The sequence below is a fragment of the Hoplias malabaricus genome, chromosome 17 (genome assembly GCF_029633855.1).
Source record: "Hoplias malabaricus isolate fHopMal1 chromosome 17, fHopMal1.hap1, whole genome shotgun sequence".
NCBI lineage: Eukaryota > Metazoa > Chordata > Actinopteri > Characiformes > Erythrinidae > Hoplias > Hoplias malabaricus.
In genome coordinates this window covers 32,107,916-32,125,886 of record NC_089816.1, presented here as the reverse complement: position 1 = coordinate 32,125,886, position 17,971 = coordinate 32,107,916, and the positions used below count along the sequence as shown (strand labels likewise).

General features: G+C 40.6%; 1 protein-coding gene across 2 annotated transcripts in view; it reads right to left on the bottom strand.

The window, feature by feature from the left end:
* The window catches only part of il1rapl2 (interleukin 1 receptor accessory protein-like 2), a 414,378-nt gene that overhangs the window by 147,859 nt on the left and 248,548 nt on the right, over positions 1-17,971 (bottom strand). For both annotated transcript variants that reach the window (XM_066649030.1, XM_066649031.1), the window contains 2 exons: positions 15,494-15,680; positions 8,945-9,098 (listed from right to left, as the gene is read on the bottom strand). In XM_066649030.1, the coding sequence (XP_066505127.1) occupies positions 8,945-9,098; positions 15,494-15,680 (341 nt within the window). The remainder of the gene's footprint in view (positions 1-8,944; positions 9,099-15,493; positions 15,681-17,971) is intronic.

The window sequence follows — 17,971 nt, the reverse complement described above, 5'->3', positions numbered from 1 at the left end:
AACAGGAAGTTAATATCACCAACCATTCCCATTTTATTAAGGTGTATCCATATAAATGGCCCATCCTATATATGTATATGAGGCAAACTGGGACTTGCATTATGTAAATGAAGTACTCCAGCACATGCAGCTACTTGCATGTTCTGAAGCTGATTCATGAATATATGCTCTAAATTCAAGAATTGATTATAAAAATGCAGATTTTTATAACATTCAGGGTGTGCAAATTGGCACTGTTTAAAAATAATGATTCACTGTCATTTAGTGATTATAACACGTGTTTTCTTCCCATTCCCTTTCTTACAGTAAGATCCAATTTGTGTTTAGCATTCAAAATTCTTAATTTATCAGCCAACTGTAAAAATAACCTAATTAACAACCTAATAAATAACCTAATTTTATTAATGTATCTGATAGTGAGATACCTATTACTGATAATCTTGGTATTGTCACAAGGGATAAACATTTGTAAAGGTCTATAGTAGCAGTATCATAGCTATGTCAAATATTTAAGTCCCATAAGGACAAGCAGCTCTGAGCTGATTCTGCCACTCTGTACTACTTTCAATTCTATATGCAGTGTTTGTTGTGGTGGGGTGATGCTTCCTGGGAGAACCAGGCTTTATGTTCAGAGTTGCTGAGGCAGGCCAGGGTGAATGAGCTGGGGGCTTGATTTCACACTGCAATTGGCAGCAGCTCGTCCTAACATCAGAGCCCTGTACATACCCTTAGGGTCAAATGCATTGGCCTGGAATCTTGAGCCTGCTGTATGGTTGAAGAGATACTAGTCAAAAGCAGGAATAAAAAAATCTGTCTGTCAGAGGTGATAATAATTCTTGTCTTCAGTAGTGCAGCTTGTATGTTTGCGGAAATGTACTGATTAGTGAATTGTTAATACCATATATGGCCAAAGGTCTATGAGCTTTCCACATTTCTTCATCAAAGATATTAACAGGTAGTTTGTCTCCCTTTGCAGCAGTTTGAGCCACTACTCTTCTGGACAGCTCTAGGCTAGATGCTGAAATACTACTGTATTGATTGCATTCAGTCAGGTAAGTAATCAAAACAGTTAGTGATATTGCAAGATTAGTTCGGGAAAATATAAGCCAATACAAATCATAAATGTAATCATATCTGTTAATGAATATCATGCTAGTCTGAATATATCAGGCACAACAGCTACTTTGCTTAGCCTCGTTGCATAGACCATTTGCATTTGCATCCATTAACCTTAGTGTTCTATTGCCAACAACAAATATACTATACGGTATATTTGTGTGATATATTCTCAACCCAGCAGTGTCACTGAGATGTAAAACCAGAGTTAGACCAAGTGCGTATATTGCGTAGGGCCCTGCAAAATAATGGTCCCCCCCCCCCAACACCACCCACCCAGAGAGTTAGTGTCTCATATTAATTAGTAGATGAAGTTAAACTATCCTTCAATACATGAGAAGTAGAAAAAAGACTCCATGAAAGTGTACTGTGGGAACACCCGTCAGGTGAACTTGAAAAGTGACCATGTACTCATAGTATTATACCGTCTGTTACTCATTTAAACTCCCCCAAATATACCAATACACTCTAAAATGTATTATTCCATTCCACATTAAAAAGCGAAGTAGTTACTTCCAAGTGCTAAGTCGAGTTTTTCAAAGTTTTGGATCCAAATTAAATGCTGCCTCTGTATTCACACAATCACAATAACACTGGCTTATTTTCATTACACCATACACCTTAAACAGTGAAGTAGTTACAGGTACCTGGATAAAACAGCTGCAACATTTAAGGTGACACAAAGACTCCTTTTTCACCAGCCGCTTCTTTGATTTATTCCACCTTAAACTGTCAAGGAGTTAATTCAAGTGCTATGACTTGGTTTCTTCCCTATATAGTTATTTCATCTTAAAGTTTACATCTGCATTTTTAAATGTGTTCATATTCACATGAAACCTGAACACAAATTGAAACTGTGGCACTTTGAAGCAATAATCCTGTGAGGACCAGTCTAGAGACAATATATGGATGTTATAGGTGATTGCACTCCTATATCATTTTAAATCTTTCATTGTCTGTAACACCTTTTCTCGTTCAGGTTTGTGGTGTGTCCGGAGCCTTCACCAAAGCCCTGAGTGTAAAGCACGAACACGCCAGTCCATCACAGGACATAACATAATCACTCACACCTATGGACAGTTTTGAGTAGTCAATTCACCTACCAATGTGTGTTTTTGGAATGTGGGGGAAAACCAGAGAACCCAGAAGAAACCTTCACTACCACCAGGAGAACACACCAAACTCTTCCCAGACACCCAAGTGAGTCGGAGTTCAAAGGACTCACAATGGCCATACAATCTTCAGTCTTTCAATCTTTAGTTGTACAAAGATGTGCAAACATCTGATACAGGCATTCATTTACTAACAGCTTGTAATATCTCCAAAGAAAAGCACATGCAAAACAATGGGATTCTCTGGAGCAGCAACACATTAGCATAAAGTAAACATTCCCAGTGTCAAGTGTGGAATGTATTAATCTCTCCAGCCTTGGGCTGTGTTGCACTGGAAACTGCATTGTCTGTAGTAATGCATCTCCACGCAATACCTTTGGGAAGAGTGGCAGTGGCTTTTTTAATCCCCAAAGCATTGTTCCAACATCTAGTCTGAGGCAATAAGCTTCCCAGCAAGGTGAAACAAGATAGGAACATTACCTTTAAATACTCAAGAAATAAAATAATTCTTAAAAAGAATTTCAAGAAATGTTGGATGACTACAATATTGGAACAAATATATGGCCAAATATACTGGCACAACTGCATGTTTTTCAAACTACCTTTCTTAGAAAATGATTGCAATTACTATTTTCTTTTGTTTGCAATAAAAAAAAGAGGAAGTGTCAAATTTCTTGCATAGGTTGCATAAAATTATTGGCACATTCATCTTAATATTTTGAAGCACACTGTTTGTAAACAATAATTGAAATCAATCACATTCTGTAGCCATGAATGAGCTACTCACACTACTGTACTGGAACTGTGAACTACTAAAAACAGCAGGTCTCTCATATTTGAAGTGTGCCTTCTTTCAACTTTTGAGTCATAACAGGTGTTCTACGGGATTTACATCTAGACTAATTGCTGGCCACTTCAGAAGTTAGAAGAAGAACTTCAGAAGTTCTGGCAAATTCCAGTCACCTTAAGTCTGTCCACAATTTTTGTTCTCACATCCTCAGACAGTTATTTGCTCTTTCTTTTCCAACCAACAGAAAGAAGGATTGAGCAAACTTATCTCCATCTAAGCTGGTTGGAAGTCTGATTTCTGTATTGCCATTTACCTGTTACTGGCCACAATGCAAATTATTTGATTGAAACCTAATTACTGTCCCCATGATTTTGCCAGTCTATTTCTATAGATTTGTGTAGAATTAAATCAGATTATATTTTTGTATTGTTTCAATGCAAACAAGAATAATAACTACATGAATACTAAAGAATTTGTAATCGCAGCATTTGTAGTTTCTTGGAGAAACCGGAACTTTGACACAACTGAAGAGCTTCTTTAACTCAGAATCACTTCGCGCACAAGTTAAAGACTTTATCTAAAGGACAAAAATTATTTACAGCTTAAAAATCATTTGAGATGATATCATTCATTTTCAGTAACTTCTTATCCAGTTTACAAGGTTAGGCATGAATAAACATTGAACTGGCTTTTGTAAATTCACATGGTGCCACCCACTCACACATTCACACTTGTGGACACATTTGAATTGTGAATCCACCCACTACCGTGTGCTTTTTGGACTGTGGGAGGAAACCAGAACAGCTGGAGGAAACCCATGGGCACAAAGGGAGGACACACCTAACTACTAACTGACACTAACCCAAGGCAAAGCTCAAACCCACAACCCCAGGACCCTGGAACTGTGTGACAGTGACACTACCTGTTCCACCTAATCACAGAAGACCCTCTGACAATGTTATACTTGGTATTGTATTTCCTACTGAAAAGCCAAAACATTTATTTTTCATCTTCAGAGTGATTTTTTGGACCTCTCCTCAGATTACAGTATATGCGGTTAATAATTTTATTGGTTCTGAAATCATTTTCTTACATTTTGCTACTATTAAAAAGCCCAGAGTATAAAAGTCACTAGAGATGTGCATAGGTACTCAAGTAGTTGGTTAATTTTAGTTGGTAGTGAGGTCTGCACCTCACTACCACAGCTGCTAAATCCATCAGAAGGAGAAAGTAGACCTAAGCAGAGTGAATGATGATGTTTAACTCCAGACTACAAAAATGTGATTCCCTTGCTCTGATTTACTCTGAAATAATTTAAACTACTTCCACAGATATGCTGCCCCTCGAATAAAGACCATCATAAAGAGAGTTGTAAGGCTAAATGAATAACTGGAGAATAACTCATACAAATTTTTTAAACTGTCCCATTTAAGGTGAAATTAAATGCTTAAATTCGAAAATTATAAATAAGAAAATAAGAATCTGCCATTGGAGTGAAAATAAAACAAGTCTAAAATTGTAAGGCGGTTTAGACAGTAAATTAATGTAAATGCAATGCCTTTCACTTAAGTAGGTAAATGTTTAGTAACATCACATACAATTGGTTTGTGTGATGTAAACTAATAAACTTGAATAACAGCTGCTTCAAAAATTTTCAAAAGCTATAGCGCTAGCTTTGGCTCTTAAGGTGGAACAGAGAATTCAATAAGCTGGCAAATAAGGCTTGTAAACTGACACAAAGTGGAACAAAATGTTTAACTACAAAAATTGTGAATAAGAAACAAAGTTTTCCCTGATAGTGCTAAATAACATCAGCCTTGTCTATTCGAAATATTTAAGGTGGGTTTAGACAGTAAAGGCTTGTAAATGCAGGGAAATGGCAGTCACTCTATTTTACTTTTTTTCCTTGCGTAGGTAGATGTTTTAGTGAAATGATGAACACTTTTCTGTGTAAATATGTTGATTATAGCACATTCGTCTTAGCTATTACGGTCCAAATTTCTTAAACTCGTCTCTTGCTTGTTCATTCATTTTTCCTCAAACTGGCAACCTGGTCCCTCAGCCCTATATATACTCTGTAAACTCATGTCATTCCAGTGTGGGACAAACTTGCTGCATTTGGCTCACGGGATGGACCTCAACTCGACTGCTTCACAATTTAAGCTCGCTCCTCCACTCTGGGTTCATTTCTGCCAATCCTCTGCCTCATATGTGGAACCACATTCGGCCATCATCAAACCCACTGAGCTTTCCATTCCCACCTTCTCCAGCTAATGAGCTATGGGACTGCCTGGCATTTGGGGTCGTGCCTCATTCCAGTTTGAACACAAATATGCCGTAGTCATGGCTGTTGCCCCACTGCTCCACCTGCTACAAATTCTGCAGTACAGATCTGGTTTCTCCTCCAACTATGGGCAGCGTCGAGAGTGTAACCCCGCGTCTACATCCAGCGCCAGCACAGACTCGAGCCTCCCATTTCCTCTTTCTCTGGTAATAACAGCTATGGGAGTGCCTCGTGTTTGGGGAACGCGATTAGCCAATGTCATGCCTGCTTCTCTACTGCTCCCACTGCTAAGAGCTTTTATGCACACCTGCTCCTGCACTGACTGTCCTCCTGTTTCTCCTCCTGCAGTGATTATGCATAAAGGGGGGGATAAGGAAGGGGAAGGACAAATAAAGAAGGAAGCCTGAGGACAGCCTCAAGGGGTGCAACACCAGAGAGGTCTGGAGAGGCCTGAAAACCATGGCTGGCCAAGCAGAGAACGGTGGGAGGGGTCCCGAATCAGAAGGACAGGACTGGGCAAATGAGTTGAATCTTTTTTTCAACAGATTTGACTGTGTCATTCCACCCTCCCCAATTCATCAAAGCCCGGATTCCACTGTAGTACCACACCTAAATCTCCCCTCCACCCAAATGCCCCTGTCACCAATGGTTCCCCTCTCGCAGTACACCACCCCACTGTGTTCCTGGCGGAACCGATCCACACACCCTAGCCCTGACCTTACCCAACAGAAGACAGACCACAGCTCCACCTCCCGTTTCTCCATTAAAGCTGATCAGGTAAGGAGGGAACTTATGAGAATAAAGACGAGGAAGGCAGCTGGCCCTGATGGCATCAACCCCAGGCTGCTTAAGGACTGTGCAGACCAGCTCTGTGGGGTACTCCTGCACATCTTTAACCTGAGCCTCAGTCCGAGAAGAGTTTCACTTCTGTGGAAAACTTCATGTAAGGTTCCAGTTCCAAAGACTGCGCACCCTAGGGAGCCTAATCACTTCAGTAGCTCTAACCTCTCACCTAATGAAGACCATGGAGAGAATTGTCCTCACTCACCCTCGACACCTGGTAAATAGGGGTGGACCCTCTGCAGGTCGTGTATCGACCAGGCATTGGTGTGGAGGACGCTGTCATCTACCTGCCACACCGAACACTCTCGCACTTAGAGGGCACGGGGAGCGCTGTAAGAGTACTATTCTTTGACTTTTCCAGTGCTTTCAATACAATCCAGCCACCACTACTAATGGGAAAAATTGGAGGGATCTGGTGTCGACTGTCATCTGGCTGCATGGATCACTGATTACCTCACCAACAGACCGCAGTACGTGAGGCTACGTGACTGCGTGTCTGAAGTGGTGGTCTGCAGCACGGGGGCCCCCCAGGGTACAGTTCTCTCTCCTTTCCTATTTACACTCTACACATCTGACTTCAGTTACAACTCGGACAGCTACCACCTCCAGAAGTTCTCTGATGATACGGCCATTGTTGGACGTGTGTAAGAGGGGAACGATCTGGAGTATAGAGCGGTCATCACCAACTTTGTGGACTGGTGTCACTTGAACAAACTGTGTATTAATGCCAGCAAGACAAAGGAGGTGGTGATCAGAGGCTGCTGTGGACCCTCATATCTATGCCCTCCCTCTCACAAGCAAGCAGTACGACTCACTGTACGACTCACACTCTCTCCTGCTGGATCTTACTTCCTGCCTCTCTACTCACAGCCTTAGCTTTGCAGCTCATACTTTCTACTACCACAGGCTACAACTTTCTGGCTACAACACTCCCACCCTCTACTTTTTCAGCCCGCCCCCCTTTGCAGCCACACTGCTCCTAGCCGTTCCTGCGGTGCTGACCATCAGCTGTCCATTTGGGGTTTCTTATTCTGCCTCACATGTCATCCCTCTAGATCACTCTTCCGTTTCTCAAATCCCTCCATACCACTGGAAACGCACAATCATGGCATTCCTGCCAAATAAGGACATCTCAATTAATTAATGCTGCCCCTTTGTACAACTTTCAGGGCCACTACTGCCACTATCCACTTTCGGCCCAATGATCTTAGCCATCTTAAGACCAACTATGACAATATTGTGATACACAACCACTACTACCCCTTGATTGCTGCGGCACTTTGATGACTTGAATTACCAGTCATGCCATCCCCAATCACGATGGATTTTCTGTCATCATAATCAAGAAGGGTGTTCGGTTTACTCAACCTAATGCTATTCCTCTATGGTCTCACAAGGCACATCAGTTTATTAAAGTCAGTTACTAACCCCTTTCAATTACCTACTCCTAATCCCATAATCCAACAAAACCCTCAACCAGAGTACCTTAACCTGTCCATTTTGTAGCACGTAACCCTTGGGAGTCTTCAAATCAGAACTTGTCCAGTAACACTAACACAACTCAGCAAGATTTTGTCCTAGAAACATAATAGACATGCCCCTACTTTTCAAATATATGGAGGTTGAAAAAAATTTTTTTTAGCTTGTTATCAAATAACAAGAGGCACGTTTCTCTCTGAGACACAGACCGTGACACTTATAGCCCACCCATTCACATTCATATGATAATAGCATGCTAATCCAGCTGCTCTTATTGGAGGATTATGACCACAACACAAAGTGTGGATATGCCCATTTTAGTCATATAAACAGAAGCACAGTATCATTTCATACTGAGTGCGGAGCTCCGAGAGGCCACAGTCACGCTTTTCAGCTGCCTGACTACGGCTTTATTTTGTGATGAGTAAGTTAGCTAAAAATATTTTACTTGTTTTTCTGAAGCATGCTTAGCGCTGATTAGCATTGATGCTACGCTAGTTCAGTATAATTTCTAGCGACAGAATTTGTGAAGCTGACGGTAAATGGTTTGTAAATGTGCAGAGACACAGAGCTCAGCTTATAGAGGGGATTTCTTACCTGTGTTTCACACCTATCTCATGAATAGTCATGAAACAGTGTCACATCAGATTTGTAACAATATAGATGAAATACTAAATAGACTGTCAAAAAGCTGTAAACACTGGTGTGTAGTCAACATGTCTACAAATTTCAGAGCTCTAAAGAAAACTTCATAAATATTCACAGCCTGTTTTTTCACTATATATCTGCACTTTCGAAAATAGATTTTGGGGAAGTCCATGCTTACAGTTAATTTAAACAAAAAACCTGAATAACATACATACTTCTCTCACATTACTGTTGCTGGGTTTGTGTGGGTGAAAGGCCTCAGACTCCAGATTAATGTCTCCAGGTTAATGACTAGCATTCCTGTAATTTTTGGGGTCCAGCTTCATTCATAAGCCACCCTGAACTCCTCGGCAAAGGCATCTGAGTTCACCTCCCCGTTTCAGTCTTTATAGGCATTATCTGTACTAGCAAATAAACTATTTAGAGGAAAGCAGATTTGTAAAACACATTTGTATATTTGCAAATACACAAAGTTTCTGGAGCATTTCTATTGGTCCATTTCCAGTGCAATTATTACACAGTGTAAATAACAGCTTTACACTGTTTAAAAAAATAAACAATGCCCTCCTGGTTGTCTTCTCAGATATATTCTCATTTTAAGACCCCATCTGAATCCTGGAGATCATGCCATTGCATCCAGGCCCAGTGTAAATACAAAGGTAAAAGAGTTACCTGTGACTTTGAGCTCTGTTGTTCTTCTCACCACCCTGCTCCCGTACTGTAGCTCACATGTGTAATTTCCCCCATCATCTTCCTCCACCACTGGAATCCATAGACTTGTGGTGTTAATGATGATGGAGCTCCTCCATTCTTTCCTTTGACATTCCTGTGGACACAAGTCAAAGAAATGGTACTGTCTGGAGGCCGACAGCTGGTGTGACTTTACAGATTCTTCGGATTATATTAAACAAGATTGGAGATAAATACACTTGCATTATGTGATCATTTCTTAGTATGCTTGATTAATTAAATTTAATCATCTATATTCTCTGTTATTACCAAAATAATATATACTGGAGCTATCAACATAATGTATGTTAATAAAATGAGATTCATTACAATATAGAATTTCTAAATGTCTATTTACATTTGAAACACTACATAAGCAAAAAATGAAAGTGAAAACACAACCAGCAACAATTGTTGACTAATGATCGTCGGTTTTATAATATACCAATGCATTTCATCACATAGGTCTTTGTCAGGGTTAAAACAAATCCAATAGAAACAAGTTAGAAAATCAACCAATAAGAGGCTGTCACATGTTAAAAGGTTTCACTAGGCAGCTCACACTTAAACGTAGCGATCGACCGCTATATCGGCCGGCCGATCAATCGAGCCGATTTTTTGCATTTTTTATATAATCGCATCGCAAGAGGCCGATATTAAGCAGCTCTGTCATTCTGGCTGTTAGAGTGCCCCTTGCGTCCATTTTGTCATCTTACAGGCAGACATCATTGAGAACAGGTACACGAGTACAAACCTCCAACCTATAGCTGCATGCCGTCTCATCAGAAAATTATTTTCTCTTCTTCAGCTCTCACTATTTGTTACTGGCTGCTCTTTGTAACGTACACTCAATAATCTGCATCATAAACGACTGAGTTGATAGTTGTAACCTAGAAACCCAGCGTTATTTAGCCTCTTATTTCGCTCATTGGTCGGCGGCGCCTATAAAAAAAATCACTCATTGTTATATCCGTCAGCATATCTCAAGTACTACAGGTCCAAAGTTGACAGTCAATGTACCAAATTAAAGCTGAAAGTCACTGATTTTCATCTATTTAATCATTTTATATATAATCCCACTCGATAAATAAGTATTTTTGCTGTTATTGGAATTTGTTATGAAAAAATATTAGTGACAGTACAGATTTTCAGATTTTTCACGGCGCCATATTTGAGTCAGTGTGTACATATCATACACCAATCGAACGGTCAGACTCTCAGGATCACGAGGATATACGCTAAAATGTAGGACTAAAGAATTAAAGCCGAAAAAATAAGATCTGAATAAGACTTCAGGTTTCTTCCTCATCAATGACAAAACTGCTAGAAGCCTGAAGAGCCCACAAGCAGCTCACACACAAAGTTAGCACAGCAGCGCTTACCTTAGATAGTCCCCTTCAAAACGAGACTAAATCTGAGTCTCTCTGTCAAACCGTTTGTGAGTAACCCTCATGTTTGTGTCAAGAGTACTGGCCGAAATAACAGTACACATTTTCAAAAAATAATTAAAATATGATCTACGTGGACCCATGTCACACCTACTGCCACGTAACATAGGCTCTCAGCTTTCCAACGACATGTAGTCAAGTCTGTAGACCAATGTGCACCCAAGGAGGAGGGACAGACACAGCAGAGCGTATATGTTTTTAGCGTCTAACAGACCCAGACACCACGAGAGAGACTCAAACGGTTCTATTTGGCAGCCACAAGCTCCACAAACAATAATCAAGTCAATAAACATGTTTCAAAGCTTAGATGTCTTTTACTAGTTACATTTCCCCCCACTGAGGACATTTAAATGCAGCAGGGTGTGTGGGGGAGGTTGCCTTGCTCTACAGCCAATCAGAGTGCTGCTCTCGCCTTTTAACATGTCAGACATTTAAAGGAACACTACTCAGTGAGAAACAAGTGTAAACATCAGAAATAAACTCAGTACATCAGAATAAAACGCACCATAACTAAGGGTTTTTACTGTTTGGTGAGGGGTAAATGGCCACTTGGTGAGGGACAGGAGATGAGTTTCTCATAGAAAGTAAAGAAAAACACTACGATGTCGACATTAGGTCTAGACAAGATATATACACCGTATTTTTACAGTAAAAGTAATCATTTTCCTTATGGTGAGCTGGGGGTCTAAAGAGACACTTGGAGAGAACATCTGTCCACTGTCTGCTCCAGCTTGAATAACTTCAAATCAGTAGGAGGTACATACATACATACATTTTCTTTTCCGCTTCTCCATTTCAGGGTTGCGGTGGCAACAGGGTGAGCAAAAAAGCCCAGACATCTCTGTCCCTTGCAACATCATCCAATTCCTCCTGGGGGATCCCAAGGCGTTCCCAGGACAGCCGGGAAATATAATCCCTCCAGCGTGTCCAGGGCCTACCCCGGGGCCTCCTTCCAGTTGGACGTGCCTGGTATACCTCCAGTGGGAGGCGTCCAGGAGGCATCCTGATCAAATGCCCAAACCACCTCAACTGACTTCTCTCAATGCAAAGGAGCAGCGACTCTACTCCGAGCTCCTCCCTAGTCACTGAGCTCCTCACCCGATCACGGAGAGTACGCCCAGCGACCCGCTGGAGAAAGCTCATTTCGGCCGCTTGTATCCGCGATCTTGTTCTTTCGGTCATTACCCAGAGCTCATGACCATAGGTGAGAGTGGGGACATAGACTGACCGGTAAATTGGGAGCTTTGCTTTATGGCTCAGCTCTCTCTTCACCACAACAGTGCGGTACAGTGACTGCATTACTGCAGACGCTGCACCTATCCTACGGTCAATCTCACCATCCCTCTTCCCATCACTCGTGAACAAGAACCCAAGATACTTGAACTCCTTCACTTGGGGCAGGTTCTCACCCCTTACCTGAAGGGAGAATGCCATCTGTTTCCAGGAGATAACCATGGCCTCAGACTTGGAGGTGCTGATCCGCATACCTACCGCTTCACACTCGGCTGCAAACTGCTCAAGTGAACGCTGGAGGCCTCCATGCGAAGAAGCCAGAAGAACAACATCGTCCGCAAAAAAGCAGAGATGCCACCTCCTGAGCTCCTCTACGGAAGGAGTTAAGGAGTTCCTCAAAGTGCTCCTTCCAACGCCCAACAATACGCTCAGTCGAGTTCAGAGTTTCACCATCCTTGCTGAGCACAACTTGGACAGTGTCCCCCCTCCCCCTCCTGACCTGTCAGAGTGTTTTCCAGAACCTCTTTGAGGCCGCCCGGAAGTCATTCTCCACGGCCTCTCCAAACTCCTCCCATGCTCTGGATTTTGCTTCAGCAACTGCCACAGCTGCTGCCTTTTTCGCCTGCCGGTACCCATCTGCAGAATCGAAGTTCCCCAAGCTAGCCAATCTCGAAAAGCCTCCTTCTTCGGCTTGACAGATTCCCTCACCCCCGGTGTCCACCAACGGGTTCTTGGGTTGCCGCCATAACAGGCACAGACAAGCTTTTGACCACAGCTACATGCAGCCGCTTCCACGATGGAGGTCTGCAACAGTGTCCATTCAGACTCCATTCCCCCTACCTCCTCCTGAACATGTGAGAAGTTCTCTCGGAGGTGAGAGTTGAAATCCATCCGGACAGAGTCATCTGCCAGCTTTTCCCAGCACACCCCTTACTATACGTTTGGGTTTACTATGTCTGTCCGGCAGCTTTCCCCACCATCGGATCCAACTCACCACCAGATGGTGATCGGTTGACAGCTCAGCCCCTCTCTTTACCCAAGTGTAACCCTTTCCCGGGCAGGGTACACTGAATTTTAATGGGTGTACTCATAGGAATGCTTTTGGATCATGTTTGTCTGGATCTTCACTCCAGACCTGTTTGCCATGGGAGACCCTACTGGGAGCTAACAGCTCCCGACAACATAGCCCTGGAGTCATGAACTCTTCAGTTTATAGTCACTAAAATTTTTTTTTTCAAAAATAAGACAAGTGCCTACATATTTTGTGGTTTTCATAAGCTTTTGACCACTTCATGTATATTTCAGGACCTCTAAATGGTTTCTTTTACAAATTTGAAGGGTTTTCTGTAAAAATAAGTCATGATAATGCCTCTAGTTTATTCACTGCCTGAGGAATGGGAATACGGGCTTTACATATTGGCCATCGGCCACTACTGCTGTCTAAAAAACGCCATCGCCTATCAAAAAACCCATATTGGTCAATCACTACTCAATCACTACTCACTACTCATACATGTGACACGTTAAAAAAAAAAAAAACTTCAAGACACAAAAATCACAAATGCAAACAACTTAAAAAATTATAAATAAATAAAAATAATAAATTTAATACATTTAAACAATACTTTGTAATGATAAAGTAAAAAAGGAACACCTAATTCCCAGTTTCCTTTACTTTGCATACTAGAAGATAAAAAAGAAACACAATGAATTTCCTTTATTTAATCAAAACATCAGATTGCACATTTAAACACCCAAAAATATTTATTTTATAGTATAATCCTCATTCATACCTCAAGGATACAATCTTCTACAACGAGGATTACCTCTTTGTGTGGTTAGGATATGTTCAATTCCCAAAAAGGAAAAAGAAATGGGATGGCCATTTTCATTAAAATGTCTTGCTACAGGGTTCGTAAAATCACCTATTATAATAAAGCTCTGTTGTTCTGTAATCTGGTCTTTTAAAGACAGCGAAGTCTCGCCTACATACAGTTTTCACCATGGACATTTTATTGTATATATGTTTTTTGGTTCTACATGTATTAAAATCTTTTGTATTCACAAAATATTTCTGCACAGGGTGACATTTTTAAAAAATATTTGTATAGTGACAATTTATATAAATGCCACATATAATTTTTTCAGTTGGGTTTTTACACCTTTTAAGATTATTAAATACATGTTCCACTCCATTTGTGTGTAATCTCTCTATTGAAACTCTTAAATAAGTGACTCTTATTAGATAATCCTTTACCTTGTTTCTAACTGGATAAAAATAGTTCTTTTGTTTGCTGTCCTCTCTGTTCAAGCATGTAATTGTAATCATTCACAAAAACAGATGTAAAATATTCCTATGCCTATTTATTTGAACTTCACATAGGGCCCACCCCACTTTCATCCTACCTGCAACCACAAAATTTCGGTTATCACTTATTGTTTAAATCCTACACCTAACCGCTAAGAATGCTGTGGCTGTTTATGATCCAATCAGCAGCCGGCTACCATTAACACCCACAGCATCACAAGCTCTTTACAGCGGTCATCAGGTAGACACCTCCCCTACACGTCTGTGTTTTGATTAATTAAGCCCCCGACACCACCTTAAGGCTCAACAGTGCAGTCTGGTGTCCCCGACCCACCCCACTTCCAAGGTAGTTTCACAGTTCTACCATACCCTTAACCATCAACAACTGTAAATCCACACTGGCCTGCCTGGTGACTAAGGCTTTACATAGCCACACTTAGAGCTTAGTGACACCAATTCCATGTGAAATTTACATGATACATCACCAACAACCACAGTTACATCCATACTGTGATTATCCACAACCACTGACTAGACCTTTCAGCAGTTTCTGATAACTCCTTCAAAGCCCCTACGCCAAACTGCACAAGTAGGGATGTGGTGGACCTGGCTACAAATCCCCTAACTATCTTCTATCTCCACCAGTTTTACATGCGTCTTCCACAGTGTTCCCTCAGCTCAGCTGCCAAGTCTGCATACTTCTGCTTCTTCATTTTGAATGATTAATCTACTGCATGCTCACATGGAATTGTTAACTCTATGAAGTAAACTATCCGATTTCTTTCAGAGTGAGGCTCCAAGTCTGGCACACAATTATGTATACCGACCCTGCAGCAAACTAAACTTACAAGCTGATAGAATATGTTTCAACATCCCAAATCATGTACATAATCTGCAATTAGTGTTTTCACATTCCCGCTCTCCAAGATTTTACCCAAGGTTTGGCAATGGGCATTGTGACTTAAATACATGCACAACTGCTAGAGAGTCCTGTTTGACTGGCCAATGCTTTGTACAAACTGTGTGTGTAGCTAATCACCATCATTTCCAATGAGTGTAACTTTAAGTAAATTCACTCAACATATTGTGCACAAAATGTTGAACATATAGTTTGAACATAGATACATGTTTATATGATGTAAAAAGGACCTGGAACATCAAATATGTTCTTAAATAAAATAATATGAATATTTATAAAACGTAGCATACACTTGATGTGATGCAAATGACAATGCATAAGAAGAACTATATATTGGTGATATGTTTTACCGAATAGTTGTTACGCTGGATGAAGTCATGATTAGACATACGAAAAAGTCTTTTCTTTAAAGAAATGTGAATGTGGCCAGGAAATGAAATATAACAAGCTTAGAAACAATAAAATGCTTCATAAAATGTCTTTCTAAAATGTGTGAGAACAAGACTAATGATGCACTTAATTCCGAAGCATCCAAAATATATTGATGCTTTTAACAGGCACTAAGGATAAATTTAGTACTGTACCTTGTACCATGTCATGATGGGCTGTTTGTACGGGGCCAGGTAGTCATCAATGTCTGGGCAGGTAATCATTTTGCTCTTGGTCACCTCCGCCTTCTCCAGGTAACGTATTCGACTGCTAAAGCAAAGGCCTTCGTCACTCTCCTCTACAGTCAATGACATGGACACCTTCATACAGTATGTTGTGTTTCTGTGAGAACACAAAGTTCACAAGGGTATTTGTAATTAGCAAATCCTTGATGGGCTTTCTCCATAAATACAACATGTTTTTAAAAGTGTGTCTTGCAAAGTTCTCAGCACATTTTAATAGTGGACATTAAAGTAAAAAAAAAAAACTGTAAGCCTGAGATTGGTGCTTGGCTCATATTTCTGTAGACTAGATTTATAAACAGTTACAGTACGATAAATTCTGTAGCAGACTGACATACAGTGTAAGGATTTCAGAATGGGGGTGATATGTAACGTTTATCGTTTGAGGCTAAATACAAATATAGGAAACTAGGTGTAAAACCTAATTTTTTCATTTGGTATATTTAGAAAAGAATGGATTTTCTTTTGTTCTTTCAATTTTCAAAATTTCTGTTCCTCAAAGTCAGTATTTTAGAAAAAAAAAAACACTTTGTTCCTTTTTCTCATTTCCCCCTTTACTGCATCTTGTAATGAAAGTGATAGGACTATACCATCAGAGAGGGGGAGACCAACCTGCTCTACCTCTCTGCATGTTAACCACAGACTGCCCACCAAACAGCGAAGAATGTCTTCGTACTCAAGGGCCGACATTAAACACAGACACAGAGCAGCAGTGTAAGCATTTACACAGTACACATAAATAGGGTACACACATGGTGATAACTAGACATTTTAATAGCTGGAGGTTTGCTTTCATTTAAGGGTTACATCACTTATTTTTTTACCAGTAAGGTTTGTTTTTGTGATTAAAACGCAGTGTATAATCTGTAATTAAAGTTTAGAGTCCAGTTTTCTGTGCTTTTCCACAAGAAACCCCACTATAGATGTGCACAGAGAAACCTAGTGTAGATAGTATGACTGTTTTTCGTGAAGTGTAGATGGTTTGAATGCAGTAGCTGAGTAAATGCTGACACTGCTGCTTGGTGTGTTGCTGTATGAAATTGGCCTTTAACAAGTATGAAGACGTTATTTCCTTTTTAGTAGAAACCATGTGGTATAGGTTATGCTTAGAAAGCATGTCTCACCTGCTGTGATGGTACAGTCCTATCACTTTCATTACAAGACAGAGTAAAGGGGGAAATGAGAAAATAGAATAAAGGGTTGTTTTTATAATTTTTCTGAAATTCTGATTTTGATGAACAGAAATGAAAAATTTGAATATTGGAAAAACGAAGAAAACCCATTCTTTTATTAACATACCAAATAAAATATAAGTTTTAAACTCATTTTCCTATATTTGTATTTAGCCTCAAACGATCAGGAAACTGAACTGATAAACATTACACGGACCCTCTTCTTTTGCTTCTAACATACCTATTTGCTTCTAAAATAATATACATTTGAACATGAAATCCTAACCAGATAACAGTCTAATCAGTTCCTATCATCTCTGTTTGATAAAAAAAAAAACACCTCCACTTTTTCTTATTTTTCAGCAGTTTCTAGAAATTAAATGTCTAATTGTAACAGCTAAAAGTATGTTTAATGGATACCTACACTGACTGCCAGATGTGACCATAAAAATAAAAAAAATCTACACCCCATGTAGTCTTTGCTCTCAAATCACAAATCAGCCTCTTCACAGAGAGGACATTTTCTCCCGGAACAACTTGTGCTGAGGTCACCCTAGCAGAGAGCTTGCATTTCAGTGGCTCTGGTGCAGGGGTGATGGTTGTATGCTTACTCTTATTAAAAATACATGGGGCCTTGGGGCCAGGGATTACACAGCAGTCTGGTGTGTCAGCTTCAGACACACTTCGGCACAGAACCTCCTTCAACTAGTTCAGCATGCTTTATGCCAAGATTTAACATTTCACCATGAAACATTCATTGGCTGGCGAGTTGGACATTGGGCTACTGTATGCAGGGTGTCCCTCTGTGAATGACAGGATTGCTGTGGGAAAGATTTGGCCTTGGACCTAGTAGACGAGAAGGAATAGTACTTTTGGATGCCTAGTCCTTATCCATCTCCGACGTTTCGTGGTATAAAATATGTTACATATATATATATATATCAGTGGCGGATGCTGGTCTTTCAAGGAGGAGAAGCTCAATTTCGGCCTACATCATAAAATGTGTCGGTTTATTTATACGTAAATTCTACCCTTCATTCCTTTTTAAGAAAATGATCTGTGACCCTGTCGTACCAACAAGGCGTCTTTTCCAGGGACTTGACTAGTGTCCTCTCAATGGCCAGCAGAGCTAGGCTGCTTAAACGGCCTTGGCCCATGTGAAGTGTGTCTGTTAGTGCTTTGTGATGGTGGATTGGCTCAGCAGCACCCGCTGGACAGA